The 18,934-nt window shown below is 54.1% G+C and overlaps 1 protein-coding gene across 1 annotated transcript in view; it reads left to right on the top strand.

The window, feature by feature from the left end:
- Positions 1–18,934, top strand: part of LOC120384945 (alpha-2-macroglobulin-like protein 1) — a 66,781-nt gene that overhangs the window by 12,233 nt on the left and 35,614 nt on the right. The window contains exons 10-15 of the mRNA XM_039504048.1: positions 3,533–3,642; positions 9,231–9,404; positions 10,908–10,962; positions 11,459–11,628; positions 16,828–16,992; positions 18,643–18,873. Of these exons, the coding sequence (XP_039359982.1) occupies positions 3,533–3,642; positions 9,231–9,404; positions 10,908–10,962; positions 11,459–11,628; positions 16,828–16,992; positions 18,643–18,873 (905 nt within the window). The remainder of the gene's footprint in view (positions 1–3,532; positions 3,643–9,230; positions 9,405–10,907; positions 10,963–11,458; positions 11,629–16,827; positions 16,993–18,642; positions 18,874–18,934) is intronic.

Raw genomic sequence — 18,934 nt, 5'->3', positions numbered from 1 at the left:
CATGGTGGTGGAGTCAGTCAACCACTGTGAACCCCATGGCCAGCCTGCACCACCCCCAAGGACAAAGATGCCAAGAGACTTGATTCTTTTGGCAGGAAAGTTCATTCTTCTGTGAGCTTTCAACTTCGGGTGGCCAATCACCAAGCCCTGTTGAGCCGCTATGATTTTAACTTGTGAGGGTCTCTACCGAAGTTCGAGCCTCTTCTCCCGGAGCAGGACAAGAAAGAGTTCAAGGCTCTGGTTGAGGAAGGGGCAGCAGTGGTAAAAGCAGCCCTCCAAGCTGCCTCGGACACGGCAGCCCGTTCTATAGCGTCAGCCATATCCATGCGAAGGGTGTCATGGCTTCTCCTGTCTGGTCTGTCTGCAGAGTCTCAGTCTCTGATGCAGGACTTTCCCTTCGACAGGAAAGCGCTATTTGTGGGCTAAACCGATGTTCACCTGCATGGGATGAAAGACTCCTGTACCACCCCGCAAACTCTGGGCCTATATGTCCCGCCAGCAAAGGACAAACCTAGGCCGCAGATCTCCGCTCCCCTCGCTAGGGGTAGATATGAACCCCCTCCTAAGTGACTGAGGGAGCAGAGACGCAAGTCTCAGCATCAGTCCCGTGACCAGGCCCCTCGAAGGACAAGAGGCAGGGGAAGAGACGGTTTTGACTCTTTGTGGGGGGCCACCGGGCCTGTTGCCACGGTCACCCGCCCAGAACAGACGCTGCCCCCAGTTCTGCTCCAGGGCAGGGGCAGAAAGGGGGGTGATCTCTGACGCGTTCCTCCTCCGGTGATCAGGCCAACTGTTCTATGCCTTTCCACCCTTCCCCCTGATAGGCAAGGTTCTGCAGAAAGTAAAGGCAAGCAGATCGAGGGTTATCCTCATAGCCCCAGATTGGGCCTGTCAACATTGGTACGGGACCCTTCTGCAGCTTTTAGCGCCCCCCCACTTCCCCCCACGAAGGCTGCCGCTTCGTCCGGACCTCCTCTCCCAGAGCAGGGGATGCCTTCTCCATCCCAACCTGGCTGCACTCCACCTGACAACGTGGTTGCTCCATGGTTAAACGAGGAGGAGGGAAGCTGTTTGAAGTATGTAAGATGAATTCTGCAGGAGAGCAGAAAGCCATCCACATGGCGGACGTACCTTGCCAAATGGTCTAGGTTCTCCAGGTGGGCAGGGGAGTGGGGTGCCTCCCCATCAGCCGCATCCCTCCATCTTATTCTCGATTACCTCCTGTCCCTTAGGACCCAAGGGCTAGCTCCTGCCTCAGTCAGGGTTCATTTAGCAGCCATTTCGGCCTTCCACCCTCAGGTGAAAGGTCAATCGGTGTTCTCCCATCAGATGACCTCCTGTTTTTTAAACGCCCTAGATCGTGCATTCCTGTACGCCAGGGCCCCGGTTCCACATTGGGATCTGAACCTAGTGTTATCCGGCTTCACGGGTCCTCCCTTTGAACCCTTGGCCACGTGTTCCTGGTCTCACCTGTCATGGAAAGTGGCTTTCTTTCTGGCTATCACCTCAGCCTATAGCGTCTCGGAGCTTAGGGCCTTGACCTCGGAACCCCCGCATATGGTTTTCCACAAAGATACAGTCCAGCTTCTCTCACATCCCACTTTTCTCCCAAAGGTGGGCAGGGGAGTGGGGTGCCTCCCCATCATCCGCATCCCTCCATCTTATTCTCCATTACCTCCTGTCCCTTAGGACCCAAGGGCTAGCTCCTCTGCTCCTCCTGGAGCACAAGGGGCTCTTCACACAAGCACCGCCTCCCCAGAGCTGGTGTTGCTGGGAGGAGGAGGGAAATGTCAGTGACCCCCTCTCCATCCTCCCCCGCAAAAACCTCCTTTGGCTCCTGTGGGGGAGGGGGAGAGAAGAGCTCTGATGTCTCCCTTGAAACAGCTGCCACCTACCCCCACCCTCGCCCCAGACACCTGTCCCTGACCCCACCAACTGCCTCCCACCACCCTGATCCCCAACAGGTGCTTGGGGCAGGGGTAGCGTGCGGAGCCCCCTGGTTGCCCCTCTGGGTAGGAGCCGGAGTCAGGACATGCCGCTGCTCCTGGGAGCAGCACATAGCCACGGCACACAGGGAGCCTGCCTTAGCCCCACTGCCCCGCCGACCGTACCTCACCAAATGGTCTAGGTTCTCCAGGTGGGAGGGGAGTGGGGTGCCTCCCCATCATCTGCATCCCTCCATCTTATTCTCCATTACCTCCTGTCCCTTAGGACCCAAGGGCTAGCTCCTGCCTCAGTCAGGGTTCATTTAGCAGCCATTTCGGCCTTCCACCCTCAGGTGCAAGGTCAATCGGTGTTATCCCACCAGATGACCTCCTGTTTTTTAACCACGTGTTCCTGGTCTCACCTGTCATGGAAAGTGGCTTTCTTGGTGGCTATCACCTCAGCCTGTAGCATCTCGGAGCTTAGGGCCTTTACCTCGGAACCCCCGCATACGGTTTTCCACAAAGATACGGTCCAGCTTCGTTCACATCCCACTTTTCTCCCAAAGGTGGTCTCCACCTTCCATATGGATCAGGACATTTTCCTACCAGTACTCTGTCCTAAGCCCCATTCCTCCAATGAGGAACGTGGCCTACACACGCTGGCCTTCTACCTCGACCGAACCAGGCACTTCAGGAAGTCCTTGCAATTATTTGTTGCGTCGGCCAAGCGAATGAGGGGGCAACCAGTTTCCAACCAGCACCTTTCCCGCTGGATCACCTCATGCATACGCACGTGTTCCGACTTGGCAGGGGTTCCCCTGCCACCTATCATGAAGACACATTCCACGAGAGCTCAAGCCTCGTTGGCCGCCTATGTAACCCATGTCCCGATCCAGGACATCTGTAGGGCTGCCACGTGGTCCTCTGTCCACACTTTTTCCTCACACTATGCGTTCGTCTCCCAAGCATGGGATGACGCCGGGGTTTGGTAGGGCGGTGCTCAGTCCCGGTAACCTTTAAACTCCTACCCACCTCCATCAGGTCTAGCTTGGAGTCACCTACAGTGGAATACACAGGAACAATCACTCGAAGAAGAAAGGACAGTTACCTGTTCCGTAACTGGCGTTCTTCGAGATGTGTTGCTCATGTCTATTCCACACCCCTCCCTCCTTCCCCTCTCTCGGAGTTGTCCAGCAAGAAGGAACCGAGGGTCGGGGGAGCCCGCGGCTCCCCTTATAGCGCGATATACAGGGGCCACTCCAGGGGTCACCTTGGTGCTCCCCCAGTATGGGTACTGCTAGGGGAAAAACTTCCAGCACCAGTGCACGTGGCAAGCATGCACACCTACTGTGGAATAGACAGGAGCAACACATCTCGAAGAACACCAGTTACGGAACAGGTAACTGTCCTTTTCCAGATTCCCCAGGAAAATCCTTCTCTGACCCAAGCCGAACCTCCCAAATTCTCCCCCAATCACACCCTCCAGTCCATAGCGAGAGGGGGTAGAAATGGCTCGCAGATTGTTATGGAGAGAAATCTGGGATGAAGCCTGAACTCTGGTGTCGCTCCCGGCAACTTCCTCCCATCAACCCTCCCTCTCCTGCTAGGGGTGCAGTTCAACACGACCAAGCACTGCAACATCGTATCTAAAATCCCTATGGTGACCTTTGAGGACGCTGATGCTACCTACAAGGCTGGAATCCCCTACACTGGCAAGGTAATGGGATTACCGGTGTGGCAGAGTGGGATATGTCTGTACCACACTGTAACCTCCTTTGATGTTGACTGCTTGCCGGATGTGCTGCACTTCTGGTGCCCATGTGCCCCATGCACTGGAGATCGGATGCTTTAGCTGTGCTCTCCATGTCCTGAAATCTCCCCTTCCTGAGGGCACAATGGGGGTTGAGCAACCAGCCAAACCTCAGTTCCTTCTTACGGCCTCTGGGACAGAGCCAGCAGCAGTGTCTGGTCTCCTGCTCCACTGAAGTTTTTCTCTTTACGTTTTGTAAATAATAATTTTTGATAGTTAATAATTGTTACTGGAGGTGGTGGTTTAGTTAATTTAGCTGAACTCTCCTGTTGTAGGGAGGAATTCAGTTGTAGACTCCCTCTCCTCGGAGCAAAGACTGTTGGCCATACGTATAAGGTGGGGGAGTCTAGTCTGGGAAGCAGAGACTCTGGAAAACACTTGGGGGTCATGGTGGATAATCAGCTGAATATGAGCTCCCAGTGCAACGCTGTGGCCAAAAATGCTAATGTGATTCAGGGATGTATAAACAGGGGACTCTCGAGTCGGATACTCTGTATTTGGCAGGGGAGCAACTGATGCTGGAACACTGTGTCCAGTTCCGGTGCCCACAATTCAACAAGGATATTGATAAATTGAAGAGGGTTCAGAGAAGAGCCCCAAGACCAGGGCCGCCCAGAGGGGGTGGGGGCAAGTGGGGCAATTTGCTCCATGCCCTGGGGCCCGCAGGGGCCCCCACAAGAGTTTTTCAGGGCCTCTGGAGCAGGGTCCTTCACTCACTCCGGTGGCCCCGGGAAACTCTTGCGGGGCCCAGGCCCCCGGAGCTTCTTCTGCTCCCGGTCTTCGCTGGCGAGAGGTCCTTCCGTTCCGTGGCAGAAGGACCCCCTGCCGCCAAATTACCACCGAAGCGGGACCTGCCGTCCAAGTGCAGCCGAGTCTTTGGCGGTAACTCGGCGGCGGGGGGTCCCTGCCGTGGGTCTTCAGGGCACTTTGGCGGCGGGTCCTGGAGTGGAAGGACTCCCCGCCACCGACTTACCGCCGAAGCGGGGGCCCCCGCCGCCGAAGACCCCAGGCCCCCGGAATCCTCTGGGCGGCTCTGCCCAAGACTGGTGAAAGGATTAGACAAGATGCCTTATAGTGAGAGACTCAAAAAGCTCAATCTATTTAGCTTAAGAAGGAGAAGGTTAAAGGGTGACTTGATTACAATTTATGAATATCGGGGAACAAATATCCAGTCTAGCAGAGAAAGGTCAAACATGATCCAACGGCTGGAAGTTGAAGCTAGAGAAATTCAAACCAGAAATAAGGTGTAAATTTTTTATAGTGAGGGTAATTAACCAACACTTTACTGAGGTTCATGATGGATTCTCCATCCCTGACAATGTGTAAATGAAGACGGGATGTTCTTCTAACAGGCTGGCTCTGGCAGGTCTCTGGCCTAAGCTAAGCAGGAGGTCAGAGTGGATGATTACAATGGTCCCTCCTGCCCTTTGACTCTATGAATCCTGGTATGGGGGAGTGAGGTGAGCAGTTTTTGTCTTTTCCAGGTACAGGAGGGTTTAGTCCCCAGGATTTTAATTATGTCCCTCGTGTGGGTCTGCCATGCCCGGAATGACAGACACTATAAGTGTCTGTATTGTCTGGGTTCACAGACACACACTAGAGAGCAGTGCAGGGACTTCAGAGCCCTCCCCAAACGGGCTGTGAAATCCAGGGAGACTAGACAGAAGGGATTTCTGCTGGAGAAGTCTAGGAGGCCAGGCTCAGTCCCTGAAGAGATGCAGGATCCTCCTAGGACCGATCACCCTTGGGTAAAAGTACCCTGGCAGCCACCTCTTCCACCTCTAAGGCTGTGCCTGCCCTGGTTAGCGACCTCGAGTGTGATGGACGCCATCCTGCCAAGGAGCATGGGAGTAGATCTCCTCCTCAGGTGCCTGCTACGTCTCCTCTTTCTGTGTCACTTGAGAAGGGCAGCTTGAGGCCAATCCCTGGTCCCTCTGGTGCCCAGAGAGCAGGAGTCCTGAGTCCTTGGTTTCACTGCTGGCTCGTCCCTTGGTGCCCAGAGAGGATTTCACTTGGTGGTGGCCTCTCAGCACCACTGCTTGCGGCACAGTCATTGCTGCTGGTGCTGCTGCGGGTGCTTTCGGCACCACTGTTTGCTGCACCGACGCATCACGCCTGGAGCTCTCGCCTTCATTGCACCAGGTGCCGCTCTCCTCAGTGCCTCTGCTACCCACACCTGTGGCCCAGACGTCCCATTTCCCACACTCAGCATCCATCGCACGGGTCCTTCCGTGCCGCTGCTGACAGTGCTGGATCTCGTTTTGCGTCCCACACCGACAGGCACAGCACCAGGCGATCGGACCGTTTCTGAACTCCGAGATGCCCCTTTGTTGGCTCCTTGAGGAGCAATAGGGGAGATTTTAAAGGCCCCGGTAAGAAAAGCCACGTCTAGCAGTCAGGGTTCCTGGCCTAGTGGGAGGGGGGAAGCAGTAGCTCGATATATCCTGTTTGTAGTGAGGCTTTTGACATCCTCATAAGCAAACTAGGGAAATGTGGTCTACGTCGGGGTTCTCAACCTTTTCCTTTCTGATCCCCCCCACCCCCAACATGCTGTAAAAATGCCACAGCCCACCTGTGCCACAGCAACTGGTTTTCTGCATATAAAAGCCAGGTCCAGCGTGAAGGGGTAGCAAGCAGGGCAATTGCCCCATGTGGTGGGGCTGCAGCCCTCTGCCCTGGGCCCCAGCATGTCTCACACTGGCCCTGCTTTTTGGACCCCCTGAAACCTGCTTGCAGCCCCCCAGGAGGCCCTGGCCTCCTGGTTGAAAATCACTGGTCTAAGTGAAATTACTGTAGGGTTGGTGCACAACTGGTTGAAACCCCCATAATCAATAGTTTGCTGCACTATGGGAAGACGTGTCTAGTGGGGTCCCACAGGGGTCAGTCTTGGCTCCGGTACTACTCAGTATTGTGATTAAAGACTTGGACAATGGAATGAAGAGTGTGCTTCTAAAATGTGTGGATGACACCATGCAGAGAGGGGTTCCTAGCACTTTGGAGGACAGGATTAGAATTCATAACGACTTTGACAAATTAGAGAATTGGTCTGAAATCAACAAGATTAAATTAATTAAAGACCAGCATGAGGTACTTGTGATGGAGTAGGAACTGTCTGTGTGGGGGCTGGGAGAGCAGGGGGTGACTTTAGGTGAGGGACAGGACCTGAGCCTGTAACCTGAGCCAGGCAGGGGGGAAGGGGAGAAAACACCTTTGCCCGGGAAGCTGGACAAAGGAAGAGAGCCTGCTAGAGAGGGTTTAGGGCAGTTTCGGTTTTGGGCTGGGTGGTGGAATTCAGGGAATCCCAAGCTGGGATCCAAGCACCCTGAACCCCTAGAAGGACCAGATTTGAGGGGTCCTGGTTGTGCCTACAAGCTCTGCTGTATCCTGCGTTCCTGTTGTCCAATAAACCTTCTGTTTTACTGGCTGGCTGAGAGTCACTGTGAATCCCAGGAAGAGGGGTGCAGGGCCTGACTCCCCCATACTCCGTGACAGTACTACACTTAGGAAAACAACGAGGAGTCTGGTGGCGCCTTAAAGACTAAGAGATTTATTTGAGCAAAAGCTTTCGTGGGTAAAAAACCCACTTCTTCAGATGCATGGAGTGAAAATGACAGATGCAGGCATTATTATGCTGACACTTGAAGAGAAGGGAGTTACCTTACAAATGGAGAACTAGTGTTGACAGTAGGGTGACCAGATAGGAAGTGTAAAAAATCGGGACGGGATGGGGGGTATTAGGAGCTATATAAGAAAAAGCCCCCAAAATCGGGACTGTCCATATAAAATCGGGACATCTGGTCACCCTAGTTGACAGGGACAATTCTGTCAGGGTGGATGTGGTCCATTCCCAGTAATTGATGAGGAGGTGTCAATACCAAGAGAGGGAAAGTTGCTTTTGCAGTGAGCCAGCCACTCCCAGTCCCTATTCAAGCCCAAATTCATGGTGTTAAATTTGCAAGTGAATTGTAGCTCTGCAGTTTCTCTTTGAAGTCTGTTTCTGAAGTTTTTTTTGTTGAACTATGGTTACTTTTAAATCTCTTATAGAATGTCCAGGGAGACTGAAGTGTTCTCCGACTGGCTTTTGTTTTGTGTCCATTTATTCTTTTACATAGAGACTGTCTGGTTTGGCCAATGTACATGGCAGAGGGGCATTGCTGGCACATATCACATTAGTAGATGTGCAGATGAATGAGTCCCTGATGATGTGGCTCATGTGGTTGGGTCCTCTGATGGTGTCGCTAGAGTAGATATGGGGACAGAGTAGGCAATGGGGTTTGTTACAGGGATTGGTTCCTGGTTAGTGTTTCTGTGGTGTGGTGTGTAGTTGCCCGTGAGTATTTGTTTCAGGCTGGGGGGCTGTCTGTAAGCGCAGACTGGCCTGCCTCCAAAGGCCTGTGAGAGTGAGGGATCATTTTCCAGGATAGCTTGTAGACCCTTGATGATGCAATGGAGAGGTTTTAGCTGAGGACTGTACGTGACGGCCAGTGGTGTTCTGTTATTTTCCTTGTTGGGCCTGTCTTGTAGTAGGTGACTTCTGGGTACCTGTCTCGCTCTCTCAATCTGTTTCCTCACTTCCGCAGGTGGGTACTGTAGTTGTAAGAATGCTTGATAAAGATCTTGTAGGTGTTTGTTCTTCTTCGAGTGCTTGCTCATATCGATTTCAATTAGGTGTGCGCGCGCCGCGTGCACGTTCGTTGGAAGATTTTTACCCTAGCAACACTCGGTGGGTCGGCTGGACGCCCCCTGGAGTGGCGTCACTATGGCACCGGATATATACCCCTGCCGACCCATCCGCCCCTCAGTTCCTTCTTACTGCCCGTATCGGTCGTCAGAACAGTGGAGCGCGGCTTAGCTGACCTCCACTTCCCTAGCTACTCGTAGTTCTCTCGTTCCTTGTTGTGTATATACCGTATTGTCCCGATTGTAGGCCGCACCCCTATTTTAAAACTTTACATGGGGCGGGAGTGCGGCCTATACTCGGGACAATACGGTAGTTAAAAAAAATGTATATAGTTCAACTTAGTGTATCATTTTATAGTATATTTAGTATAATATAGTTAAGAGGGGTTTGGGGAATAGCCCCTTCCCCGTACCCAGGGCCAATGCCCAGTTCACCGGGTTTCAAACCGTGCTCGGCCTGCTGCAAGCCGATGCCGACAGGAGACCCACACGACTCCTGTCTGAAGTGCCTCGGGGAATCGCACCTGACAGCTAAGTGCCACATTTGCAAGGCTTTTAAGCCAAGAACAAAAAAGGAGCGGGACATCAGGCTAAAGCAGCTCCTCATGGAGGCGGCTCTCACCCCTCCGCCTTTGGCACCGAGCGCTGGTCACTCTTCGAGCAGAAGCACCTCCTCGGCACCGGACCGCGCCGGTATGTCCAAGGCTCCTCGGCACCACCCGTCACCGGCACCGAGGCCGGCTCGATGCCGCTCCCTCTCCCTGAGGTCGAGAAAGACTAAGACTCCTGCTGCTTCCGTGCCACCTGCACCACAGCGAGAGAGCTCGTCCAAGTCGGACCGCCTGGCGCTGACACTTGCCGCAGCACCGACGACATTGGCACCGTCAATTCTGGTCCCACAAGGGCCGTCGAGTCTGGTGCCTGTCAGCTCCCGGGCTAGACCCGTGGTAGAGCTTACTATCCCGTCCACGCCGGAGACGTTCTCAATGGTGAGGGATCTGATTTCAATGATAGAGTCGACGCTACCTCCGCCCCCGGCACCGCCGGAGCAGGCGATACAGTCTATAGGCAAGCCGGCCTTGATTCGGCCACCCTCTTTTGGCACAGCAGACCAGCACCGTTCAAGATCACAGTCCCGCAGACATTCCAGGTCCCAACGGTGCTCCCACTCCCGTCGCCGCTCGCAGTCCCGGCACCGTTCTCCTCTTCGGTGCCGGTCGCACTCCCGGCTTCGGTCGGCATCCCAGTCACCGGCCTGCTATTCTCGGCACCGCTCCAGCTCCCAGCACCACTCCAGGCACCGTGACTCCCATAGCCGCTCCCGATGCCGAGCCTCGAGATCGCGGTCGACCTCCCGGCACCGTTTCGGTCGCAGGTCCCGATCTCGTTCCCGGTACCGGTATCCGGTGCCGAGTAGAGATAGGCTAGCTAGAGACAGGGACTCTGCTCAGGGCCTCTCCGCTCCTCCATGGCCATCCAGACACGCTTCAGAGTCATCCCGCGCAGACAGCTATTATGCGCAGGATCACGAGTCCGATGTGCCCACCAGGGTCTTCCAAAAGGCACAGGCCCAGGACCTAGACCCACACCAGTGGTCCTTCTGGACACCTTGGGCGTACCATCAGGCCCAAGGGGCACCAGTAGTCCCGTCCCACTCGGCACCATCAGAGCACCGGGTGCCAGAGGTGACAATCAGCCGTCCCCCTCCGGCTGGTACGGAGGAAGCTCCAGTCCACCCACCGGACTCTCCAGTCCCACCGGAGCAGGAGGTTGCTCAGGAGCAAGAGGCCACGCAGGACCCTCTCGTCCCAGGTGTCTCCTCTTCCTCTTCTCCAGACGAGGCAGTGGCAGGAACATCCTCCTCGGGCCCTCCTCCAATCGACCTGAGGGCCCACCAGGACATCTTCAGGAGGGTAGCACTCAACATGAACCTCCAGGTGGAGGAGGTCCCAGAGGTGGAGGACCCAGTAGTGAGCATTCTGTCACCGGATGCTCCCACCAGAGTGGCCCTACCGTTTATTCATACCATTCAGGCCAATGCCGACACTATATGGCAATCGCCGGCCTCCATCCCACCTACGGCCAGGGGAGTCGAGCGTAAATATATGGTGCCCTCTAAGGTGCCCTCTAAGGTGTCCTCCTCGTTCAGTCAGTTAATGAGAGGGAACGCCATGGCCAGCAGGTGGCAGCCCCAAAATCGAAGGAGGCTAGGCTAATGGACCTGCTTGGCCGTAAGGTGTACTCGGCAGGTGCCTTACAGCTCCAGGTGGCGAATCAACAAGCCCTCCTCAGCTGCTATAATTACAACACATGGGCGGAGGTGGGGAGATTTACGGAACTACTCCCTCAGGATTCCCGCCCGGAGTTCACGGCCTTCTTGGAGGAAGGAAAAAAGGTGGCCAGAACTTCCCTCCAAGTCTTGCTCGATGCAGCCGACTCAGCAGCCAGGACTCTGGCCTCAGGTGTTGCCATGAGGTGTATCATGGCTTCAGGTTTCCAACCTCCCACCCGAGCTGCAGTACACCATCCAGGACTTGCCGTTTGATGGTAAAGGCCTCTTCTCGGAGAAGATGGACCCTAGGCTGCAAAGCCTGAAAGACAATAGGGTCATAATGCGTTTGTTAGGCATGCACACGCCAGTGACCCAACGCAGGCCCTTCCGCCCCCAACCTCCCCGTCCGTACTTTGTGCCTAGAAACAGACAGGACTTTGACAGACCGCACGGCTGAGATGGGCGTAGACACCAATCAGGACCCCAAAGAGGCCAAAATCAAGGTCCCTCGAAACCACCAACGGGACCAAAATCTAACTTTTGAAGGTGCTCCTGAGGACGGCGTACCAATTACAGGCCAAGATCCTTCTCCTCCTTTCTCCAACCGTCTCTCCTACTTCCTCCCGGCGTGGTCCCAGTTAACCTTGGATCTCTGGGTCCTACGCACGGTGGAATATGGATACCACCTCCAATTTGTTTCAACCCCACCCTCCCAACCTCCCACCCCGTCCCTCTTCAGGGACCCCTCTCACGAGCAATTCCTCTTGCAAGAGGTGCAGTCGCTCCTCGTCATGGGGGCTATAGAGGAGGCGCCAAAGAACGAAAAGGGCAAGGGGTTTTACTCCTGTTATTTCCTAATCCCCAAGTCGAAGGGTGGTCTCAGACCCATCCTAGACCTGCGAGGACTCAATCAGTTTGTGGTAAAGTTGAAGTTCCGCATGGTATCCCTGGGGACCATTATCCCGTCCTTGGATCCTGGAGATTGGTATGCTGCCCTCGATATGAAGGACACATATTTTCATATCGCCATTTTTCCTCCACACAGGAGGTACCTCCGCTTCGTAGCCGACCATCAGCACTTCCAGTTCACAGTCCTACCCTTCGGCCTTTCCACAGCCCCAAGGGTGTTCACGAAGGGCATGGCCGTGGTCGCCGCATATCTCTGCCGACATCGGATACACGTGTTTCCGTATCTGGACGATTGGCTCATCCGGGGGACCTCCGAGAGACAAGTCACCCAGCATGTGGGCATCGTCAGGGACCTATTCACTCGTCTAGGCCTGGTGATCAATATAGAGAGGTCCTCTCTGGTTCCCACACAGAGGTTAGACTTCATAGGAGCGACCCTAGACTCCGATCTCGCCAGGGCCTGCTTACCACAGCCACAGTTTCAAGCAATGGCAACAATCATCCGCGGTCTGCAGAATTTCCCGACGACCTCAGTTCGCACTTGTCTCGGTCTCTTGGGTCACATGGCTGCATGCACGTTCGTAACCAAGCATGCCAGGCTCCGCCTCCGTCCGTTACAAACTTGGCTCAACTCGGTATATTGAGCAGGGACTCAATAGACACAATAGTCACCATTCCCCCGAGCACGCTAGGCTCTCTAACCTGGTAGCTGACGCCCTCCCTGGTTTGTGCAGGGCTACCATTCCATCTGCCTCAGCCCTCAGTGTCCCTGATGACGAACGTGTCTTCTCTCGGCTGGGGCGCGCACCTCGGAAACCTTCGTACGCAAGGCCTCTGGTCACCTCAGGAGCTGATGCTGCACATAAATGTCCGAGAACTGAGAGCAGTCCACCTAGCGTGCCAGGCGTTCCTGCAATATTTACAAGGCCACGGTACTATATAAACAAACAGGGAGGGACTCAATCTTCCCCCCTTTGTCAGGAGACCCTCAGACTCTGGGACTTTTGTATAGCCCACTCGAAAGACCTGGTAGCGTCCTTTCTCCCAGGGGTTTGGAACACTCTGGCGGATTGACTGAGCAGGTCATTCCTCTGCCACAAGTGGTCAATACGCCCAGATGTTATTTATTCGGTTTTCCAGAGGTGGGGATTTCCCCACATAGACTGTTTGTTTCCCGCGAGAACAGGAAATGCCAGATGTTCTGCTCCTTCCAAGGTCTCTCACCAGGGTCGATCTCGGACGCATTCCTGATGCCGTGGATGAACCAGCTGCTTTATGCCTTCCCGCCGTTCCCGCTGGTTCACAAGGTCCTGCTAAAACTCTGCAGGGACAGAGCACACCTAATCTTGATCGCTCCAGCGTGGCCCAGGCAGCACTGGTACACCACGCTGCTCGACCTGTCACTAGCCAACCCAATTACCCTGCCAGACCTCAGACCTACCCAGACCTCATAACGCAGGACCACGGCAGACTTCGCCACCCAGACCTGCAGGCCCTTCACCTCAAGGCGTGGCTGCTGCATGGCTAAACCAGTCAGTTGCGTTGCTCTGCCTCAATACAGCAAGTACTCCTGGGTAGCAGGAAGCCTTCCACCCGGTCAACCTATCTGGCCAAATGGAAGCGTTTCTCCTTCTGGTGGGGGTCACACAGTGTTACCCCTACTGAGGCCTCGATCCCAACCATCTTGGATTACCTCTGGTCTCTCAAACAGGAGGGCCTGGCGGTATCTTCATTGCAGGTACACTTGGCGGCCATCTCTACCTTCCATTCAGTGGGGAGTGGCCGCTCCGTGTTCTCACACCCTATGGTCTCTAGATTTCTTAAGGGCCTGGAGCGCCTATACCCACAAGTACGACGCCCCGCCCCAACATGGGACCTCAACCTGGTTCTAACCAGACTTATGTCTCCCCCATTTGAGCCATTGGCAACATGCTCGTTGCTATACCTGTCCTGGAAGACAGCTTTTCTCGTAGTCATTACATCAGCCAGACGAGTTTCCGAGCTTCGTGCTCTCACGGTGGACCCACCGTATACTGTGTTCCACAAGGACAAGGTGCAGTTACGACCACACCTGGCATTTCTCCCTAAAGAGATTTTGGCATTCCATGTCAACCAGGATATCTTCCTTCCGGTCGTCTTCCGGAAGCCGCACTCATCACGATGGGAGCAACAATTGCACTCCCTGGCAGGGCCGGCTCCAGACCCCAGCGCGGCAAGCACGCACGTGGGGTGGCATTTGCCGGCAGGGGCGGCAGGCAGGTCCGGCGGACCTCCCGCAGTCATGCCTGCGGCAGGTCCACCGGAACCCCAGGAGCAGCGGACCTGCTGCAGGCATGACTGTGGAGGGGGCGCTCGGCCCGTGGCTCCACTGGACCTCCTGCAGGCGTGCCTGCGGAAGCTCCACGGGAGCTGTGGGACCAGCGAACCCTTCGCAGCTGTGGGAGGTCCAGCCGAGCTGCACGACCAGCGGAGCCTCCACAGTCATGCCCGCGGGAGGTCCGCTGCTCCCGGGATTCCGGTGCATCTCCCGCGCATGACTGCTTGGGGCGGCCAAATTCGTAGAGCCGCCCCTGCTCCCTGGACATCCGTAGAGCGCTCGCATTTTATATCAAGCGAATAAAATCATTTCGTAAAACGCCCCACCTCTTCTTCGCAGTGGCAGACAGAATGAAGGGTCTACCTGTCTCACCCCAGAGGATCTCATCGTGAGTAACGGCATGTATCCGTACTTGTTACGACTTGGCTCATGTACGATCGAGCCACCTCACCGCACACTCTACCAGGGCTCAGGCTTCATCTGCTGCCTTCCTGGCCCACGTGCCCATCCATGAGATATGTTGCACAGCTACCTGGTCCTCGGTCCACACCTTCGCCTCTCACTATGCCCTGGTTCAGCAGTCCAGGGATGATGCAGCCTTTGGCTCCGCAGTATTATACTCGGCGACATCTTACTCCGACCCCACCACCTAGGTAAGGCTTGGGAATCACCTAACTGGAATGGATCTGAGCAAGCACTCAAAGAAGAAAAGACGGTTACTCACCTTTGTAACTGTTGTTCTTCAAGATGTGTTGCTCATATCCATTCCAAACCCGCCCTCCTTCCCCACTGTTGGAGTAGCCGGAAAGAAGGAACTGAGGAGCGGTCGGGTCGGCAGGGGTATATATCCGGCGCCATAACGGCGCCACTCCAGGGGCCGCCCAGCCGACCCACCGAGCGTTGCTAGGGTAAAAATCTTCCGACGAATGCGTGCACACCTAATTGGAATGGATATGAGCAACACATCTCGAAGAACAACAGTTACAAAGGTGAGTAACCGTCTTTTTCTGTCTGAGGGATTGGAGGAAATGCAGTTGTATCTTAGGACGTGGCTGTAGACAATGGATCGTGTGATGTGTCCTGGATGGAAGCTGGAGGCATGTAGGTAAGTATAGCGGTCAGTAGATTTCCGGTATACAGTGGTGTTTATGTGACCATCACATATTTGCACTGTAGTGTCCAGGAAATGAATCTCTTGTGTGGACTGGTCCAGGCTGAGGTTGATGGTGGAGTGGAAATTGTTGAAATCCAGGTGGAATTCTTCAAGAGCCTCCTTCCCATGGGTCTATATGATGAAGATGTCACTTAGGAAGGAGAAATCAAATGAACAGCTACAAAATGAGGAACACCTGGCCAAGTGATAGTGCTGCTGGAAAGTAATAGCCCCCTGCCCTCTGAGTGTCCCCTGTAGTGTCCGGCCCCTTCTCCTCTGGGCACTCACAGAGTTACCAGGCCTGCTGCTTCCAAAGGACCAGTGCACCACAGCTTACTAGTTATAGCTTAGATCCCAGCTCCCAAGGGAGGCATGCAAGGTGCAGGCAGAACCAATGGACACTGGTGGCTAATGCATTCAGATCTCTGGTGCATGGGGCATACGCACACCAGAAGTAGAGCACATATAGACACCACATCTCAAAGCAGGGGCGGCTCCGGGCCCCAGCACCCCAAGCGCGTGCATGGGGCGGCATGCCGCCGGGGGCGCTCTGCCGGTCGCCGGGAGGGTGGCAGGCAGCTCCGGTGGACCTCCCGCAGGTGTACCTGCGGAGGGTTCGCTGGTCCCGCGGCTTCGGTTGGATGTCTGCGGCATGTCTGCGGGAGGTCCACCGGAGCCGCAGGACCGGCGACTGGCAGAGTGCCCCCCGCGGCATGCCGCCATGCTTGGGGCAGTGAAATGGCTAGAGCCGCCTCGTCTCGAAGAATTCTAGTTACTAACAGGTAAGTACCTTCCCATTGTATGATGTGTTGTGCACATGCCTAAATTTACCCAAGGCAGATTATCATACTGTATTCTCGACAGGTGCCCAGCCTAGAAAAGGTGTGTGACACTTTGTTGAAGGACTATCCTAGAGAAGATCTCAAGATGGCAATCTAGCGCCATCAGTTTTGATTGTCTCTTAACTACTGGCCCACCCCCACAGAACAATGTTTTTTCTACACAAGGGCCTGCAGGTGGGGTGAGCATGTCTGGGGGAGGGAGAAGGAGTTTTCCAGCTGAGCACATAGCAGAAGGGTCCAGAGAGGCTCTACTTAAGAAGGGGTGCTGCTCTGTGCAGCCGTGCTGACCATCACCACGTGCCAGAAGGTCTGGCTGGAGACAGACAAGCTGGGAGAGATTCTGCCCAGCCTGAACTGTTGACAAACCCCAGAGTCAGAAGCAGGGTGAGATCAGACTAGAGAAGGGTGCTCATCAGGGCATTTGTTCTCTGGCAAAGATCTGAAACTCTTGAGCCATCTGTGACTGTGGTTTAGAAATTCCTTTGTTAACCCCGAGTTCCTTGCTTGCCTACCACATTGTCCCTAAGGGTGTGGCCACAGCCCAGCTGGGACTCAGAGGGAATGTGTGTAAGCAAAGCAAGGGGGCTGGGAGATCTGAGGCCCTGGTTTCAGGGCCTGGGGGTGGCTGGACTGCAGAGTCCCACATCCCAAGGGAGGGCTCAGTCAAGGGGTCAGACAACCTGTTACCCCTCAGTGCTCACCCCAGCACCCCCAGCTATTCCAGTCCTGCCCCAACTTCTTCCCAGATCTGCTAATGCCCCAACACCCATCCCAGCCCTGGGCTTTCCCAGAGCATCTCAGGGCTGGATCGCACTGCCCCTTTCTGCCCCCAGCCAGCTCTTTAGCCCCTGGTGGGCAACACTCTCCTAGGAGTCTGCTCCCCTGAGTTGTGCGTCTCCCCCTTTCTCTCCCGGCTCAGATGCTACTGGAGACGGCAGGTGGCTCTGCACTGAAGAATGAGAAGCTGCAGCTCTTTGTTAGCTCTAGGGATGAGAATAAGAACCAAACCTTCCTGACAGACAAGTCTGGCAGAGCCTCCTTCGAGCTGGACACCTCCAGCTGGACCGGGAGCGTCACTCTGAGGGTAAGTGACGGGCCTCTGAGCCCCAGTGGGGCCCCAGCTCTACAGCTTGTAGCCTGATTTGGGGTGTGTTAGTAGTGTTGATGTAATTTATCCACTTAAATTAATTTTATTTATTTAATTTTAATTAATTAATAATATTAATAATAATTATTGGATATTAATTAGTATGGGTTTGGCTCACCAATATGTTTGATCAGAAGATAAAGATCGTCCTGAATCAGGTTTCACAGAGTTTATAAAAGGAACTTTGGGGTCATGACAGGAGCTTACACTGAGACAGATATAGTCATAAAGACCTTTTTATTAAAATCAATGAAATGGTAAGCGAATGGTAAAACAGTTAGGATTACAGAGTTACAAATATCACAGTTCTTTAAGATATATATTTATGATTTATGCAAACTTGTATTCTAACACCAGAGTGTGAGTATTAATCAGCAGCACCGCCTTGGGCGTTTTCACACCTCTGGCAGAGGAAGTTACTGCAAAGTTGTTTGCTTTCTAATTTAACTCTATATGCTTTAACTAAAATAAAACGTACGGGAAAATAAATCCCTTTTCACTTACAGTTTGAAAAGAAATAATACTGCGGCCTATTCATAGTTATTAGTCATCGTAGATGGGTAGCATCGATACATAGTTGAAGGTGGAGGCAATGAAGAGTAGACAGGAGCAAATAGATGGGTAGATTACCTGCCTAATGGTGAGCTGTCTCACCTTTTTATAGGGCATTAGTTGGAAATCCTTCCTCCTATGCCCAAATTTCATCTTTCCCCCATGGAAATGTTAGGATACACTTACCCCATAGGCTAGTATGTATGTGTGTATGAATGGTATGTACACATTTGTGGTGTACTTGTTAGATTTGTGGACAAAAATCCCCTTTTTCCCCCGTTTATTGTTATTGGTTCAGTCAAAGGTCTCCAGACATCTGTGTAGGTATTTTGTCTATTATTACTTCTCTGAGTAAGGGTCCCAAAATGTGCTAAAGTTGCCTTAGCGTCATGTACAGGATGTTTGACCTGTAGGTCTCTTGCATTACAGCCAACTTATTCTTAATATAAATCTCTAAGCCTATTACATCAAATACTCAAATTGATAAGAAAGATATTTATCCAGACCAGCAGATTAATCCTTAGGGCTACAAGTCTCTGTTGTTGTGTCTGTGATTGTTGATGTTTATTGCGGTGGTGCCTAAGGAGCAACCAGGATCGGGGCCCCATGGTGCTGGGTGCTGCACACACTCAGTGTAGCAAACGGCCCTGCCCGAAGCGCCTGCAGGCTGAATAGCCAGGACAGATGGTGGTGGAGGGCAGGAGGCGCAGACCCCACTAGCAGAGCCATCAATGGGGTGACGCAAACAGCATCTTAGTGCCACCACTTGTCTTCTCATTAATATTTGGGGTGGGGTTTAGTTAGGAAGGTCGCCCCCTTCGGGCAGCTCAGCTCAGGGGCTGCCCCATTGCCGCTGTCGGGCTGCCCCATTGGAACCGCTGGGGTTTTCCACGTCACTCTTACGGATGCAGGGTGAGGGGCCATGGGGGTGAGCTCAGCCGGCAGCATCAGAGCCTGGCCTGCCCCGGCTGCATCCCTGTCCTGTGCTGTGTGCTCTGCACCCCGGCGAGCCCCATCGCTCTCTCTATCCCCCAGGGGCACTTCAAGCAGGTGAACGACAGCGCTGAGCATGACAGAGTCTATCCTAGTTACCCGGATGACGAACGTTACCTGCAGCCCTTCTACTCCAAGAGCCAGAGTTTCCTGAAGATCCGCTGGCTGGGAGGGGGGCTGCCCTGCGACCAGGCCCAGCAGCTCCAGGTGGATTACGTCATTGCTAGGGAGGCCCTGGAGAATGGGTCCAGGAGCCTGGAGTTCATCTTCCTGGTGAGCCCATCTTGGGAGACTGAAGTGTGTGTGTGTGTGTGTGCGCGCACGTGAGAGAGAG

This window comes from Mauremys reevesii, linkage group 17 (genome assembly GCF_016161935.1).
Source record: "Mauremys reevesii isolate NIE-2019 linkage group 17, ASM1616193v1, whole genome shotgun sequence".
Classification (NCBI taxonomy): Eukaryota; Metazoa; Chordata; order Testudines; family Geoemydidae; genus Mauremys; species Mauremys reevesii.
This window is presented reverse-complemented; position numbering and strand designations above follow the sequence as displayed.